We start from the raw sequence: 18,808 nt of genomic DNA on the forward strand, positions 1-18,808 counted from the left end.
AGTCAGCCAGTTGAATCAGGGCTGCAGGTCAAAAGAAGTGTGGGCAAAGAAACATGCCGCTAAGGGCTCAGATGGATCATTGATATGGAAGTTGAAATGACCAAGGATGAGTGTGGGAGCGGGGGTGGAGAGAGAGCCAGGACTCAAAATCTGAGGGGAAGACTAATGGGAACTACTTGAATGGTTGGTAGATGACAGCAACATGGCGGGGGAGGAAGGAAGTCAGATGCAGTGCTGCTCAAAAGAGGAGGGAAGGGGAGAAAAAGGAGGGATTGGAAGCAGCAGGAATGGGAGAGGGGAAATCCAACATCCACACGCTGGTCTGAGCCATGGTGGAGAGTATGAGTGGTCTCCCTAAGAGATGACAGCTGCAAGAGGCAGTGTCAGAATGGATCTAGGTCTCTGTCTCTCTGACAGCCAGGAGCTGAGGGGAGCAAGATACGAAGAAGTCATGAATGATTGCGATAGGGAGCAGTGCCCTAATCAAAAGGGTTGGGCAGGCTGCTAATATGACAAGTAAAGAGTTAAAACTGAAAAAAGGAAGTATTTTTAAGAAAATAAAAGGTTTGAATTGGATGTGTGTTGCATAACAAACATTCTTCTTCCAGTGATGGTCCCTATGTGTATTCCACACATAGGGTACTCGTGTGCCATGAACCTGAGTCCGGAAATTCTTCAGAGCACTGTCAATTTGTCTGCACTTGACCATAGGTCTCCTTGTGCTCCCAATTGAGGGTATGAGAGTCAGTGCAGGTTGATGCCTCTCCAGTTCCTCCTTACCACCGGGCAACCTGAGGCAGAATTGTGTCCTCCTTCAACTCTTTGTACAACCTGTAAAGACATTGGTAAATGCTTATATTTCTTAACTTAAGAGTTAAAGTTCATAGTATTGTTAGTATAGAGAGTTTTCTTTCTCCCTGATTGAGGAACCCTCCCTGACTCCAGGACAATGCCCACAGCCCCGGGATTCAAGAATTGCATCTCTTGCCCTCCCTATTTCTCCATCAATGATTAATGTCAGGTGCTGCCTCTACTGTCTGGGTGAAATGCATATCTCTGCAAAGTGCAGTTGCTCTTTCTCACCCAGAACTCAAGAACTCCAGGAGCTATGCCTGAGAAAGCTATAAAGCCCCTCTCTGATCCGGGCCAGGGAGGTCCCCTGTACATTGGCTTCAGCTAACCAGCAGAGGCCTTCCAAACATGTGCTTGGGAGCGGAGTCTCCAGTGCCTAAGACCAAGGATTTGTCATCCAGAACTTCGCATGAGAGTAGAGAGTAATCTGATAGGTATAAGGACAGACAACCCTCCCCCTACCCCATCAAGGACTGTGCATAAGAGACTTGCTTTCTCCCCAAACCTGTACAGATCGAGTGAGACATGATCAGAACCTAACAAACCAGTTCTGCTAAAGACCTCCAAGTTGGAGGACAAAGCACATAGAAAGAAAGATCTGCCAGTTCCATCAATCACATTGGTACTGAAACGTAAGGACAGACATTCGCCAGTTCAGCCTGCGAGAGCTGGTCCAGGCCCATCTTTGGTACTACCTTGCTCATGTGAAGACCATCCAGCTGCTGTAGATGCACCCAATCCATCTGGGTTGACAGCCTGAACCCCTCAGACATAATGGCATCTGGAGACTTACTTACCACTGGAGGATATATTCCTCCTTTATCCACAGTCTCCACTTCTCTCCGGCCTAGTTCTTCTGAGGAATTTTATTACTCTGGAGGAGGTGTATACATTGGTATCCCAGGACATCCCATCTGGTAGGAGTGCTCCAGTACCAACATCCCCACTCCTACTGATGGAGCAGTTTTCGGACTCATTTGAGTCAGCGGGGATAGTTGTTCTAGTATCTCTGCAGAGATAGTCAAGGAGTCATGCTCTCTATTCCTTCAGGTATGACGTTCCAGGGACCTCTGGTACTGATTCTCCTGTGGTTCCCCACAACCAGCTGATCCCTCTTTCTGGTCTCATTGGAGTCACTAGGATCCTTATGGCAGGCATTCAGGTCCTTCTTGAGAGTTGGAATGCTCCTGTCCCTCCTGCCAACCAGATCTGTTGGTGTACAAGGAGGAAGAGGTGGACTTGGAGCCAGAGGTACCAACAGTTCCGACAGGCATTTCTTCATCATTCCCAGATGAAGTGGTCACTCCTTCCTTGCTATCTCTGCCAGATGACCATCGGCATTTTCAGGATCTATTGCAAAGAATTGTCAGTGACTTACAAACTCCACTGGACCAGTGGTTCTCAAACTTATTTGATTTCGTGCCCACCTTCTTCGTGCCTGTAGTAGTTTATGCCCCCCCCAATACATATACTAATAAAAAAAAGCAGCATGCAAGTCTCACTAAATATTAAAAACAGTAAGGCATTGATTCAAACAGAGCCATTTAAGTATATAGTAATGTAAATTTTAAGTAAGAAACTGCTTACTGGCATCACACTGTTACTGGTGTGATGGGTGCACCTGTTTTTTGGAACAGAACTATTCCATCTTGGGTTTGATGCTCGAGAGAGCTATCTGGAGATCCCCTTCTACCTGAAGACATGATCATTGTTTTTTATGTAAACTAGAGAAGAAAAGGCTGTTTTGCTTAAGTAGGTAGATGAGAAAGGAATTAAGATAGTTATTGCAGCTTCAGATAACGCTGGATACTCCCCAGCAACTGACAGCCGGAACTCTGAAGGCAGAGCCGAGAGTGGTGTCTGCTGGCTGGGCACCCAGCTCTGAAGGCATCGCTGCTGCAAGCAGCAGTGCAGAAGTAAGGGTGACCTGGAATATACAACTGTATGAACACATCCACGAAATTTGCTCTTTAGGCCCTAACCAACCCGTGAAAAATGTGTGATTTCTCTGTGTTTTAAATAGATCCCTATTCAGTGCTGTGGGTAAAATATGCACAGTAAGATTTTTTTGTAAAGCTTCTCATTCCCCCCACCCACCCAGAATACATTCTGTGTCCGTCCCCCCCCCCAGTTTGAGAGCCTCTGCTCTAGAGGAGGACCAGGACCACCCAACACTTGGATATCCTGCAACCTCAGGGACAAAATAAGGTGGCCCTCCCAATCAGTGAGGCCATACTAGAACCGACCAGAGTGGGATGGCACACTCCCAGGATTCTGTGCCTCTACCCCAAAGAGACCCAAGAAGAGAGATTTTTGTTGCAGCTAAGGGAAGTGAATTTTTGTTTTCCCACCCTGCCCCCAACTCACTGGTGGCACAGGCAACTATAGAATGGGCTTGGTCACTTTATCAAAGGGCCACCCCAACAGATAAAGGCTCTCAGAGACTGGATCTCCTGGGAAGATCTCTTAGTGAAATACAATTTTAATAACTATTCCAGACTTGCGGACTTCATAGACAAGCTTCCCACAGGGGATAGAGCCCAATTTCTAAGTCCCTTTTAGTTGAGGGAAAGATGGTGGCAAAAGTAGCTCTCCAAGCTACAGTAGATTCAGCAGACAGAGCTTCCAGAAGTCTGGCCACAGGCTTAATTATGAGGAGGGACTTTCGGCTGCAATTGTCAGGGTTTCCTAGGAAGGTCCAGAACACCATCCAGGACATCCCCTTTGATGAGTCATATCTCTTTAATGAAATAATGGACAAGTCCTTGCATTCATTAAAGGACTTGAGTGACTCTGCATTCCCTGGGGATTTATACTCCAGGCCTCATGAGGAAAGACCAGAGGCAATCTATAGACCAGGGCCACTCCCTCCTCATACACCTTATTATCAGCTCCCAGCCAACCATACTTGCAAATGCCAGAGGGTTCAGAGGCCTTGCTTCTCTGCCCCCTCTGCTGCCACTGCCCCTACTTACCCCCAGCTGTTGGCCAACAGCAATTTTTGACATATTGGTTGAGACCTGTGTACCACCACTGATGCGACCCACCTCTTCCCCAGAGGTGGGGAGCGAGTTGGAAGGGCGAGTTGGCAGGGCTGGAAGGCTCCCTACCTGGCTCCACGCAGCTCCCCAGAAACGGCAACATGTCCCTTGGCTCCTGGGCGGAGGTGCAGCCAGGGGTCTCTGCGTGCTGCCTCCGCCCTGAGTGCCGTCTCCGCAGCTCCCATTGGCCAGGAACTGTGGCCAGTGGGATCTGTGGGGGCCGCACATGCAGGCGGAGGCAATGTGCAAAGCTACCTGGTCACAATTCTGCCTAGGAGCTGAAGGACATGTTGCTGCTTCTGGGGAGCCTCCCGAGGTAAGCGTCACCCAGAGCCCTCACCCCTCCCACTCCCCCCAACCGTCGGCTCCAGCCCTAAGCCCCCTACACCCAAACTGCTGGGGTGGGGGGGGCGCGGTGGGCCAAGACTGCCCCAGCAGTGGCCAGTGCGGCTGGCCCAGGGGCTGCCCGAGCTGCTCAGGTGGCCCGTGGGCTAGCTGCACTGGCCGCTGCAGAAGTCACGGAGATTCTGGAAAGTCATGGAATCTGTTACTTCCATGACAGACTCGCAGCCTTAATCATGACAGAATGAACATCATTTTCTTAGCACCCTACTGGCTCAGACAATTCTGGTTCACAGAACTTCTAACAATGTTGGCCTGCCCTCCAATCAGGATCCACCCTTTCCCAGTCTTCCTAACCCAGGATGCGGGGGGGATGAAGCACCCCAGTCTGGGCTCTCTCCTCTTCATGGCCTGGTGTTTGAATGGGCTTTGGAAATAGAATGCTCATGCTTGGCCCCTGTTCAGACAGTCCTTAATAAAAGTAGAAAAGATTTTTCTAGAACTTGCTATCTGGTCAAACGGAGATGCCTTTTTGGTCTCTGCACAACTCCACCAACATTCTTCAGCCACCGCAAGGATCACGGTTGTCCTAGACTGTGTCCTGTCCCTGAAGTCGTAAGGTCTCTATTAGTTTGTTGCAAGTACACCTTGCAGCAATTAGTGCCTTCCCCATCTTTACTCTTCCAGCTTCAGTATGGTTTATGAAAGACCTAATCAGTACCTTCCCACCAGTGATCAAATCTGCATCTCAATGGGACCTTAATTTCATCCTGTTGATGTTCACAGGTCTCCTTTTCAAACCCATGCTGACATGTTCCATGACCCCCCTGTCCATGAAGATAGCATTCTTAGTGAATATCACTTCAGCCAGGAGAGTCAGCGAGCTTGGAACCATCGTGGTGGACTCTCCTTACACCATTTTCAACAAAGAAGAGGTTTCTCTTCACATATACCGCAGGTTTTTCCCCAAGATTGTTTCTGAATTCCGCATCAATCAAAGTGTACACTTAATTGTATTTGTCCCAAACCTCCCCGTTTCCGCTGAAGACAAGAGACTTCACTCCCTCATTGTCTGGCATGCTTGACATTCTACATACAAAGAATCAAACCCGTTAGGAAATCACTGAGACTTTTTATCACCACAACGGCGAGATCTCACTCCATGCAATCACAGCATCCCTATATGACATTCCGCTGCAGGGCATTTGCAAGGTGGACACCTGGAGTTCCATCTACACCAGGGGTGTGCATGCTATGGCCCGTGGGCTGGATACAGCCCGCGAACTCTTTTAAGCTGGCCCTTGAGCTCCCACTTGGGAGCAGGGTCTGGGGCTTGCCGCACTCCAGCCAGAGCGCAGGGTTGAGGGACACGCCACACGGCTCCCAGAAGCCATGGAGCCAGAGCAGGGACATGCTGCTGCTTCTGGGAGCCACTAGAGGTAAGCACCACCCGGAGCCTGCACCCCTGAGCCTCTCCCCACACCCCAACCTACTACCCCGGCCCTGATCCCCCCCCCCCGCCCACCGAACCCCTCGATCCCAGCCTGGAGCACCCTCCCGCACCCCAAACCCCTCATCCCCAGCCCCACCCCAGAGCCTGCACCCCTGCCCCAGCCCAGATCCCCCTCCCGCTCTCTGAACCCCTTGGTCCCAGCCCAGAGCACCCTCCTACACACCGAACTCCTCATCCCCAGCTCCACCCCAGAACCTGCACCACCAGCTAGAGCCCCCTTGCCCCCCACAGCCCATTCCCCAGCCCGGAGCCCCCTCCCGCACCCTGAACTCATCATTTCTGGCCCCACCCTGGAGCCCACACCCCCAACCAGACCCCTCACCCCCTCCCACACCCAAACTCCAATTTTGTGAGCATTCATGGCTTGCCATACAATTTCTATTCCCAGATGTGGCCTTCAGGACAAAGAGTTTGCCCACCCCTGATCTATACATTCACAACAAGCTATGCTTTAATTCATGCCTCAACTGCAGATGCAGTGATGAAATCTGCAGTATTGGAGACATCTTTGCTACCAACTTTCTCACTCCCATCGCCAATCTGAGCACTGCTTGACAATCACTCACATCTGGAATACACATAGGGACTATCATTCGAAGGAAAAATGGAAGTTAGTTACTGTAATGGAAGTTCTTCAAGTTGTGAGGTCCCTATCTGTTTTTCACTGCCTGTTCTCCATCCCCTCTGCTTCAGATCCTGTGGGGTTGTGGTAAAAGGAGGAACTGGAGAGACATTGATCCACACTGACTCTAATACCCTGAGTTGGGAGATCGAGGAGGTCTACGGAGCACGTACAGGTCAACAGACGCTGCTATGAAGAATTTCTGGACACTGGTGCTCATAGTTACATCGTGTGGAATACAGATAGGGACGAGATCTCACACAACTTCCAGTTACAATAAGTAACCTCCATATCTTAAATTTCTTTCAGGAAAATGATGGATCTGAACCACTACCTGTGAAAATTTTTTGCAACGATGAAGCAGGACAGCTTATTAATATTTCTGAATATCTTATGAAAAAGGGTCTGGCTTTCAGAAACAAAAGGTATGGATATTCTTTTTCATATTACATTATTTCAGATCTTCTCCGTTAGGTTACTTCCAAAGCTGACGTATACAGAGTGGCATTTGAGTTACTTTTGTAAGTAAAACAAAAACTATTCCTGGGAGAATTCTGCGTCACTGGAGATGCGCAGAATTCATGTGTCCCGCAGAATTTTTTTCCACAGAAAATATTTCTGCCCAAGAAGTGCTGCATTCTGCCTTTTGCCCACCAGAGGTCACTGTGCTGCCAGAACATCCAGCAGCATTAATGCAGCCAGCTGTTCTGGCACCACAGCGGCCCGGTGGGAAAAAAGGCAGAACTGCATCACTTCTGGGGCAGAAATGTATTTTCTTGCGAGGGGGAATTCTGTGCATACCCAGTATTGCAGAATTCCCCCAGGAGTAGATGTTCATCACAGCACGCTGCCCACAGAGCTGGGTTAGGACAGAGTCGGGTACATGGGGCTGCTGGGGGGATCACAGACTGGGGTTCAGAATGGCTAGTGGGGGGGACAGACTGGGGTGCGGGCTCAGGAGCTAGTGGGATGACAGCATTGAACATGGGAATGGTGAAGTGGGGCTGCAGAGACCCATGGGGATGGGGGGAGTGGGGACAGGCGCAGATGAACCTGAGTGAGTGGGAGAGGCTAGGGGTCAATCAGGGTCTGCATAAGGGAGGCTCCCTAACAATCCCTCTCCATCCCTCCAAAAAAGCCTGTTCTATACTTCTCCCACCCACACCCAACAACCTTCCAAGTTCACAACCAGGCTCCTTTCCAGCAATTACTTCCTCCTCCCTCAGTTCCTCCATTACACCTCACTCCCCCAAGCCTTTGCACTGCTTCTGAGTGGTGTGGGAAATATGGTTCTGTACTGTAGTTTAAATGAATTATTACTCAGTCAGGGTGAATTTGATTTAAATCACTAGTCAGGAAGACTCGATTTAATCATGGATTTCTACATAAAAGTGAATTCTTGTTGGTTGTTATAACCTTAATACATATTCTTCACAACTCAGAGATAGATGTGCAGGTTTCATTTTTAGAACCTACACACTATACATTTTTAAAGTGATTTATTTTGAAAACTTTTCAGATTAGCTATATCAGAAAATGAATGATTAGTTATTTCATTTACCAAAGGTAATTGAAGCAGATAGTTCACCTCCCAGTGACTTCATAAATATCTCCAGTTCAACAGGTTAATGATTAATATTTGGAGGATTTTCTTGCCATGCTGTATTAGGAGGAGAACATCGCCAGACAGACATTTAAATTGTTTTATTTAACTAAAACAACAACGTTATGTATTCTGGATTTCTTTCTTCAACAGCAAACATAATATTTAACAAAACAAGCATATGAATTTTTGAATTTAGTTAAACATTCAAGTTTTTTAAAATCAGGTTTGTTTTTGTTAAAATTGTTTTTAACTAAAATAGTTAAATGAAATATTTTTAAAAAAAATTAAATCGACTGTGTCAGCCAGGTCAACATGAGAAACTTAAAATATTGGCTTCTGCAGCTAACTCAGTCGTCTTCACCTTCATTTTCCTGTTTGTTCATAATGTGGAAAAGAAAAACAAGCTTTCCTGCTTTTTCAGGTCCCAAACAGTTTCTCAATTTGGAATGAATTAGTCCAAAGGAAGAAAATATTCTTTCTGCACCGGCAGAAGAAGCTACCGCTGTTAAAAGTGAGATTATCACTTCAACAGTCTCTGAATCCAAGTGCATAAGTGACTTCCACCAGTTCACTGGTGGGACTTTCTTTAAAACATCATCAGCAAACATATATTTCTTGAATGGTTCACCCTTAGCTCTGAAGTTTATTATAGTTGGCATTATAGAGGGATGATTGCTGGATGTCCATTTCATAACTCCTCTTCTTCAGCAGTTAAGGTTTGACCCTGGTACCGAGTATTGAGAATATTTGCAAGAAAATGAGCTGGTGATAGTGCTTGTCCCGTTCGTTTTTTTAATGCTTGTAATTTAACTCTGTTATTGCATATTTCTCTTTTGAAGATCTCACTCCAAATTTCAACAGCGTCAGAAATAAAACAGCTATTTCCCTGCATTTTGTTGAAGGCTACAGAAATAGGCTTCAGGATACTCAGCATGTGTTCAACATTTCTCTTAAACCCAATGTTGAGAACTTTGGCTGTGACAGTGCCATCTATTTTTTCACAATATTGTTCATGAGATTAGGCCAGTTCTTGATATAGTGCTCAAAACAGTCCACTACTGAGTTCCATCGCATGTCTTGGTTCCTCCCACTTTTTTCAGAGCAGCTGCTACAAAGTGGTTGTTACAGAAGTATTTTTCAATTTCAACAACATTAGCCTTTATTTCTGGAACACTGAAGTCTTTGGCTGGGAGGTGCATCAAATGAGCAGTGCAACTGTATGTTGTTAGCTTGGGACTCTCTTCATTCTCTTCTAAAGTTCTTCTCATCTTGGATACATTTGCAGCATTGTCTGTGACCAAGCAGCTTACTAGACATATGAATTTTTTTTCACAGTTTGTTATAGCTTTTTCTGCTACTTCTTGTAAGTATTCTGCGTACATTTCCCTTCTTCTGTTGTCACACAAGCACATTGTTCCACCCATCAAGACTTAAGTAAACAATTTCACCCTCTAGATCTTTTGCACACTGCTCAATTTCTCTTTCATACACTTTATCCAGCAATTTGCCTGCAACGTCTCCTCTGTTGGGTGGACTGTATCCTGGTCTTAATGACTCAACCATGTTAATGAAGCGTGGGTTCTCAATCATACAGAAAGGAGAGTTTGTTGTTGCATAAACAAGCCGGGCAATTTTTTCATCAATTACCTCTTTTTGTAATCTGCTGGCTCTTATCACCAACTTATCTATGGTTGTTTCTGGATGATGGAGATTTATTTTTTCCTTTTTGCTACAGGTGATAGATATACTGTGGCTCTGTGACATACATGATGTGACTGAAACAATGTCATTGGCAGATAACTCTGAAACTATAGAAAATGATGGTGATCTTGAAGGTGAATAGTCTTCAGAATCCTGTATGTTGAGGATGGATTCTCCTAAACAAAATAAGTCAATGCAGTTATTTAATTATTATTACCATACTGCTCACTTAGTATTACTCATTGCATTTACTGACAGGTGAAAAGGTGAAATTGTAAAAAGATGATCTGCCTATTTCATCTATTTTTTTTTTATCACAACTGCATCTAAAATGATAGTACTATAGAGTAACAAGTATCTTTTTTGCTCAAACATGAGAATTCAAGAATATTCCAGAAGGAAAACAGGCAGTCCTTAAGAAAGAAGTATGAAATAAAAAAGTTTACCAACTTGAAGATCCTGCATGTTCAGACATGTTCCTTTCATCATCTTCAACGCAGCTTCCTCCTGAGAAGGAACACGTCTCGTGATGTTGTTTCATTCGGGTAACCAGGCGTTGCATTTCTTTGTTGCATTGTTTGCATTTTGCACGCATGCCTGTCTTACCCACAGGTAGAGGAACTTCATTAAAATATTCCCAAACTGGATCTCTTTTACGGCCTGCTGCCATTATAGGTTTTCCCTTCTAGTGAGAGAATGGTATGGTAGATCTCAAATCAATGAAGGCTACACTCAGAAAGACCTCAAGACTTCTGGAATATGCTGCTCAAACAGTTTCACTTTTTCTTCTACTGCCTGTCCCTTCCTTCTCACATTTATCTCCAGACTTCTTCTGCTTTTCCAGATCTATTCTGCCCCCAACAATCTTCCATTCATTGAACTTTTTGAAATTTTGCACTTTTAGAGAGAGGTAAGGGATTAACTCTGTGTACACAAATTTGCAGAGGGAGTATAGAGTTGAGGTCTGTTATTTCTCACCTCTATATATTAGTTAGTTAGTTTAAAAAAAAAATACTGTTAACAAGCATGTTTTCTCTGGAGACACAAATTCACAGTTTGAGAACTGCAAAACTAAGCATCTCTGATGGTATCTTCTAGACTGAGTCATTGAGTCTCATTGGGTAGATAGAAAGATTAAACTAAATAATCTATATAGAAGCCCCTGGAGCCCCATAAGATTGGGTCCCTAATCCATGAACTATTGGAACTCATTTACAAAACTTTTCTTAAACATTACATGACTATATTTTCTCACACTATAGAATTAAAATTTATAATCTCTATTCCATGATGAGATATCTTTGAGCTATAATGTATCTTAATTAAAACTATCTGATTTAAATAAAAAAAATCCAATTTAAATAAAAATCTGGGGTTTTTATTTATTTTTTTTTAAAATCATTGATTTTTATCCACCCTGCTCAGAGTTCTGTATTAATATGCCTAATAAGGACTCTGTTTGTCAAAAAAAAACCATTTCCTGAATCTTTTTCATTGTCTGTATTGTTACAGCCATACTTCGGACAGGTATTTTTGAAATAAATTACCAAAATAATTGAAACTGGTGTGATTATATTGTGTTGTTTTGACAAAATATGCAGAATTTTGCAGAATTTTAAAATATTATGCGCAGAATTTTTAATTTTTTGGTGCAGAATTCTCCCAGGAATAGAGAACTTACATTCTCTTCTGAAAGCTTTATAGACAGATTTGCATTTTAAAATTTACATTTGATAGAACATATTATCAGCATCACAGTCCAATGTACATTGCAGTTATTTATGCTGATGGAGTGAGTATATTTTGATATCTGTTTTGTTAAAATGAATAGCTATAATTTCAAACTTAAATCATTTTTCTTTTTCTTTAGATTACCTTACTCTTTCATGCTTCAGAGTTTCTCATCTTTTGATATATTTTGTGTTGTATCTGATAGAACTCATGAAATTGATGCAGATCCTGAGAAACCTCTTGAAGTTCCTTTGAAGCAAGAGAGTCTATGTTTAAATGAGCTGATTTCAGAAACTGAATGTACACCAAAGTGTTTAGTGCCAGAGAAAGAAGTTACTCTTTCTATTAATGAACCTACAGAACATGAGTCAAAGAAACTAGTGCTTAAGTCAAGAATGAATGGAGAATATAAACCTCTAATTATATCTGACATGAAAGAATTTCAGGCTATAATAAGCTGTATTGGAGATGATGGAACGATTTATATGATGCCCAAATCATTAGGTAAGATTTTGAATTGCAAAAAATACATGTTTTTATGGTTCAGTTGCTAATGCTGAGCTAGGAGCGCAGTACTAGAACATACATGGTCACTGAAGGTGCCATTCTTTGGATGTGACCAGTTCCTTTTGACCATCTCTGTTACCTGTGCAAAAGTAGTCTGTAAGTTAAAAGTCCTTGTGGCGTTAAAAAAAAAAAAAAAATCATACACAAAAAAAACCCAACAACCCGGAAGATGACACCTTCTACAAAAGACACATTTCCATTTCTGATTTTTACTTCACAGTAGTCTGAGTGCTTTATATGTGCTATTTGACTTCATACTTTATCACAGATGTAGAGTAGTAGCTGTCATGCTGCATTTGGGAAAAGAAATGAAGTTTATAACACTGCATCTTGAATATCAAGTGAAAATACATCTTAAAGTTTTAAGCCTCTTTGTAAATCCCAGCCTTAAGTAGTTATATGCCCAAATAACAATGACTTTCAGTAGGAGTTAGGTGCTTAATTCTTTTAGGTGCCTTTGAAAATTCCAGCCTAATTGACTCAGTATCTTTCGTATGGAGGATTCTCTGCACCTTGAAGTCTTTAAACCATGATTTGAGGACTTCAGTGGCTCAGACATAGGTGGGAAGTTTATCGCAGGACTGGATGGGTGAGATTCTGTGGCCTGCATTGTGCAGGAGGTCAGACTAGATGATCATAAAGGTCCTTTCTGACCTTAATATCTATGAATCTATCTATGTATTTCTAATTGATACTAGTCTATTGCTTATTAAAAATCCATTTTAATCTGCCCAGTGTCCAGATAACACTTTGTCTGCTACAAAAAAATTAACCACTTGGTAGTCTTAATAAAGATTTTTTGTTCAATTATTAAAGATCATATTTGCAGATTACAAAATTAGAAATACAGATTTTATAAAATAAAGTAAAATTGATAATCATCCCTTCCCACTCCCCACAGACCAGATTTGAGGATTCTGTTTCTTTTGCAATGGTTGATATGACTTGTATGTAAAACAATTCAGGGACTTTTGGGGAAACCTGTTAGTGTCAAGTAAGTCTCTAAAATGTCATTGCTACTTCCTCTGGAACTCTCTTTCTCTCTTTTTGTTCATTGGTGCTGTGTCACAGTTGTTGTATTTATATCAGCTTCCCCCTTGTTTTGTTAGCAATGATATGCAGTCACAAAGCCTTATTTTCAGACTCTTCACTTCAGAGATAGTTACAGACATTAGTTGTTGCTTCTGTAATATTTCCTCTTCAACTGCATTCTTACGTGCCTAAAATTTACTCTGAACGCTTTTGGAAACTGTAGCTCTTCGGTTCACCTGGAGTTCTTCTGTATGTCAGGAAGCGCCGAAGTTTACTATATTGACTTATTTGTCATTGAGAACTCTAAGCTATCTGTTTGGGAATCAGTTAGACTCTACAAATAAACAAAGAAGCAGTCCTAGATTTCTTTCCAACATGATAGAATCCTGGACTGTTTATCCGTATATTCTCAATAATAGCAGTAACTTTCTCAGGGGTGTGGTTTATCAAACTAAATTTTGTGTTTTATCCTGATAAAATGTAAATCCTATTTTCTCTTCTTTTAAGAATTTGTATAACTAAGTATGAAATTGGCTTAGAAGTTATTTCAGCCATTGTCATTAGGTAGCGTTAGATGGTTTAAAATATAGAAAATATATTTTCCATAATATAACCCCTAAATTTGCCACTATTATTCCAACACAATGGAATTATAAGGACTTGCAATAAGTAAGATTCCCAACCTAGTTGGAAGATATTTGGAAATTAAAATGTGAAAAGCTGTATAGTTTAACCTCTGTATTATTGTTCTACAGCCCCAGCCTAGTATAACTGTATATGTAGTGGTTAAAACAGTTATTTGCACCTATAAATAATTTGAAATCCATTTTTTGAATTTCATTTTCTCTTTTACCCAATTGTTGTTCAGAAAGTGAACTAAACAAATTGATGACTGATATACAAAATAACTTCAAATGTCTTGGTCTTCTGGAACCATATTGTTGGAAAAAGGAAGAAGCTTGTGTTGTAAGAGGATCGGATATCATGTGGTATCGAGGTAAAGTTATAGAAGTTGGTGGTGGTACAATCAGGGTAAGTTTGATTTTTTTTTTCTTCATGACAAATGGTATAAGTGAATGTTCATAAAAGCACAAGACTGGCCACAATGGGTCAGACCAATGGTCCATATAGCCCAATATCCTGTCTTCCAACAGTGGCCAGTGCCAGATGCTTCAGAGTGAATGTTCAGAACAGGGCAGTTATCAAGTGATCCATCCCATGTCAACCTCTGACAGTTGGAAGTTTAGGGATACCCAGAGCACGGGGTTGCATCCCTAACCATGTTGGCTAATAGCCATTGATGGACCTATCCTCCAATTCTAATATACCTGTTTTGAGATGGGGTGAACAAACTACATGCAGTATTCAAGGTGTGGGTAGACCATGGATTTATATAATGGTGTTATGATGTTTTCACTTATCTAGCCCCTTCATAATGGTTCCTAACATTGTTAGCTTTTTTGACTGCTGCTGCACATTAAGCAGACATTTTCAGAGAACTAGACTCAATGACTCAAAGATCTTTCTTGAGTAGTAACAGATAGACCCCATCCTTTTGTATGTGTATTTGGAATTTTATTTTTCCAGTATGTACTACTTTGCACTGGTAAGCACTGAATTTCATCTGCCATTTTGTTGCCCAGTAACCCTTCCACCTCCCGGCCCCCATCCCTCTTCAGGGAACCCTCTCACGAGCTTTTACAAAGGCAAAGGGTGGACTCCTCCAGTAGAGCAGTAGAACAGGTTCCTTTCCCTTGCAGGGTCAGAGGGTTCTACTCAATACTTCCTAGTACCAAAGAAGGATGGCGGTTGGAAGCTGATCTTCAATCTAAGACAGATGAACAAGTTTGTGAAACCCCAAAAATTCAGGATGGTGACTCTGGCTACTATAATTACTTCACTAGAGGAAGGGGACTGATTTTCATCTCTCCACCTACAAGACTCCTACATCAATATAAACATACACCCATCATACTGGAAATACCTACAATTTATCATAGACCAAGATCATTTCCAGTACCAAGTGCTCAGCCTATCTGTGGGACCTAAGGATATATTCAAAGGTTCTAGCAGTAGTGGCAGTTTACCTTTGGAAGGAAGTAATTGTTGTCTTCCGGTAACTCAAAGACCATTCTTTCAAGGCTGCTCAAAGATCATTCTTTCAAGACACTGCTATCTTCCACCCAGAAGGCCCTTGCTCTGTTTCATGAGTTGGGTCTACAGCTGAATGTAAAGAAATCCACATTAGTAGAAGTACAAAGGATACAGTTTATAGGAGCGTATCTGGAGTCCGTGACAGCCAGAGAGTACCTCCCTTTAGACAGATTTGTGACTCCGTCAGGGCTGGTAGGGACCATTCAGAGGAGCTTTCAAACCACAGTAAGGATCTATCTTAAACTTTTGGGCCATATGGCTACTTGTACCATTGTGATCAATCCATGCCAGGTTATGCTCTGCTGCTTCCCAAGTTGGTGAGGAATTGTCTATTCTCTGATCAGGAATGCTTTGGACTAGTGGGTGACTATGTACATAATGAACTCTCTAAACTAGTGGAAGGAGCATCTCCATCTCTGGGCAGGTGTCCATTTCTGTCACTCAAGTCTATCAGTGACTCTAATGACTGATGCATCCTGAATAATGTGGGGTTCCCACCTCAACATCTTCGTGGTTCAGGACAGATGGACAGTCCCATGAAACCAATCTCCACATCAAGCTTTTGGAGCTCAGGGCAGTCAGGAATCCTTCCCTTCATCTCCTGTCCCTCACTGGGGACAAAACAATCAAGGCCATGACGAACAGCATGTTCTGCAAATTTTACATCAACAAGCAGGGAGGAGCAAGATCTGCATTCTTATGCGCTGAAACTACACAGCTCTGGAACTGCTTCCATAGCTACCACATCCAGATTTCAGCAGCCTGCTTTCCAGGCATCTGGAACACCACTGTCGATGCCCTCAACAGACACTTCTCCCATGACTACAAATGGGAGCTGGACCCTTAGGTTGTCCATAGCATATTCCAGAGTTAAGGACGGCCAGAGAGCCATCTTTTCATCACCTTTGAAAACAGGAAATGCCTTCTCTTCTGTTAAAGGGGGACTTTGGGTCACTGCTCCCTGGGGGATGCCTTGCTTCTACTGTGGCAGAAAAATATATTCTGTGCCTTTTCCCCCAACACCCTTAATTCTCAGAGCACTGAACAAGATCAGGTAGGACAAAGTCAGAGTTATTCTCATAGTACCTACCTGGCTGAGACAAGCTTGATACCCTTTCCTGTGTCAACTGTGTCCAACTGTTGATCAAGCACCAGACCATTCCTCGTATCCTGTGTCAGGATGCAGGTCACACTCTACACCCTAGCCTGGCAGTTCTGCGCCTCAGAGTGTGGCTCCTGAATGGTTCTTGGGAATAGAGATTTCCTGCTCTACGGCAGTACAGCAGGTGTTATTAAACAGTAGAATAACATCATTTCTCCCTACTTACCCACAGAATTGGAAGAGATTGTCCACTGGTGTGGTCATCAGTGTTGATAGATGTTTGGCTGCGTGCATTCCCTCTGTATGCCACCCCAGCTCTTCGCAGGTAGCTGGCACAGCAGACCTTGAGCAAACCGCCCAATGACCACAAGATCTGTTAAGTCATGAAGGCACACGGCCAGGTTTATTGTTGACTAAGTACGGTAATAGCGCCTGGCAGACTACGAGTATACTAAGACATGTATGCCCTTGACAATGGATGCAGCTCAGTGAATGGTGGGACTTTCCGTTCCCCCCTCAGCTGGCCAAAAACACTCCCTCTGAAATACCTCTTTATACACCGATACAAACAAGTTACGTATTGCCCCTCTAACATAGCTAGGTGCCACCATCTGACGTACCTAGGTGCCATCCATCACCTTGTACATGTTGGTTCGATCGAAACATCTCTATCCATCATGCTGTCATTCTGACCTTATCTTTAAGATGGGTCAGCGTGTTTCTGTTATATTTGGGGGAGAAGGGGTTGTACCATACTTGGTATCGGGGTGTTCCTTCCAGAATGTGTATTTGTGAGTGTCCTGTGCCTGGCCTTTCTTAGGAAAGTGTGTGTTTTTTGCAATACCAGCTCTGTTCTTGCCAGGCTCTGTGAGCGTGTCCCTTGCTGACCTTGTTTTATATTAGCAAAGCTTTGACTACTACTTTAGCCCAGGTCTCAGGCCTCATACCAGGCCACTGATAAAGGGCTTATGTCTCAGGCTCTCTTCCTACTATAGTCAGTACCTGCATCCAGAATCAGTTCCCCTTTCACTCATCCTAAGCTACCATCAGATCTGATGTGCCGCTTGGCAGTACTACCTTCAATTCTAGATCCTGTTACAAAGCCTGCCTCTCTCCACCCCCCCTTACTTCAAGGGATACTGCTCAGAAATCACCTGAAGTGGAGCACCTGTAGGGTCACTACTTGAAGAAGGAAATGTTACTCACCCTGTGCATTAATTGAAGTTCTTTGAGATTTGTCCCCCTATGGGAGCACCACCATGCACCCTCCTTCCCCTTTTCTTTGGTTGTTCTCTAGAGCAGTGGTTCTCAATCAGGGATATGTGTACCCTTGTGGGTACGCAGAGGTTTTCTGGGGTACATCAGCTCCTCTAGGTATTTGTCTAATTTTACAACAGACTATATAAAAAGCACAAGCAAAGTCAGTACAAACTAAAATTTCACACAATGACTCATTTATACTGCTCTATATACTATACACTGAGGTGTAAGTACAATATTTATATCCCAATCGATTTATTTTATAATTATATGGTAAAAATGAGAAAGTAAGCAATTTTTCAGTGTTAGTGTGCTATGACACTTCTGTATTTTTGTCTGATTTTGTAAGCAGGTAGTTTTTAAGTGAGGTGAAACTTGGGGGCACACAAGACAAATCAGACTCCTGAAAGGGGTACAGTAGTCTGGAAAGCTTGAGAGCCACTGCTCTAGGTGATGACTGAGTAGAGAAGGAACTGAAGGTGGTTCACCTACACAGCCTTGTGTAGCCTCAGTGTATGCCATGAGGAAGCACAGGATAGGTGAACAGGCCGAATGAACTGCTAACTAAAACTCTACAGTTGAGAGCATGAGAGGCATATATGCATCTGAAATGCAGCACTCATAAGGACACACATCTCGAACTACAGTTTACTGCACAGGGTGAGTAACATTTCCTTTTTTGATTTTGCTGGCTATAGTAAAACGGCTCTCCTAAGAGCATAGAAACTTCGTAATTGTAGCTTACTTATGGATTTCTTCCTCTCTTGAATGTGGTCACCTTTTCAAAATAAGTAATCTATTTTTAAAAAGTAAAATGTTTCATAATGATCATATCCTGAATGAATTGCTGATATTACTATTATTGTGTTTCAATGTATGTTCTCCAAGTAGGCATGTTCCTTTTATGTGACCCCTAACTTTTGGCATGACTCTTTGTCTTAATGATAGTTAGCCTGAACTATCTATTCAGTTCTTCAAGCATTTATCCTTATGTATAATGTACTTTAGGTTGTATATATATTCCATGTGCCCAGGACTGAAGAATCTTCTTTAGCAGTGTCCGTGTAGTCCATGCATGCACCCCCACTCTGCTCACGTTCTGCACCAAGGGAATAAAGGGGGGTGCCAGACTGCTACCATCTTAGTTCTTTATTACCGTTTGTGCTTTAGGACAGAGCTTCATTGTCCATGCTGACTTTTTCCAACTTCACACTATAAATAGTTTTTAAAGTTGTTAAAGCCTCTTAGTTCTAAGTACAGTTAGTTAGGAACTAGCTTACTAGGG

The 18,808-nt window shown here is 43.0% G+C and overlaps 1 protein-coding gene across 1 annotated transcript in view; it reads left to right on the plus strand.

The window, feature by feature from the left end:
• The window catches only part of RNF17 (ring finger protein 17), a 210,234-nt gene that overhangs the window by 132,188 nt on the left and 59,238 nt on the right, over positions 1 to 18,808 (plus strand). The window contains exons 29-31 of the mRNA XM_074957887.1: positions 6,680 to 6,795; positions 11,614 to 11,912; positions 13,876 to 14,039. Coding sequence (XP_074813988.1) covers positions 6,680 to 6,795; positions 11,614 to 11,912; positions 13,876 to 14,039 — 579 coding nt within the window. The remainder of the gene's footprint in view (positions 1 to 6,679; positions 6,796 to 11,613; positions 11,913 to 13,875; positions 14,040 to 18,808) is intronic.

Source organism: Natator depressus, chromosome 1 (assembly GCF_965152275.1).
Source record: "Natator depressus isolate rNatDep1 chromosome 1, rNatDep2.hap1, whole genome shotgun sequence".
Taxonomy (NCBI): domain Eukaryota; kingdom Metazoa; phylum Chordata; order Testudines; family Cheloniidae; genus Natator; species Natator depressus.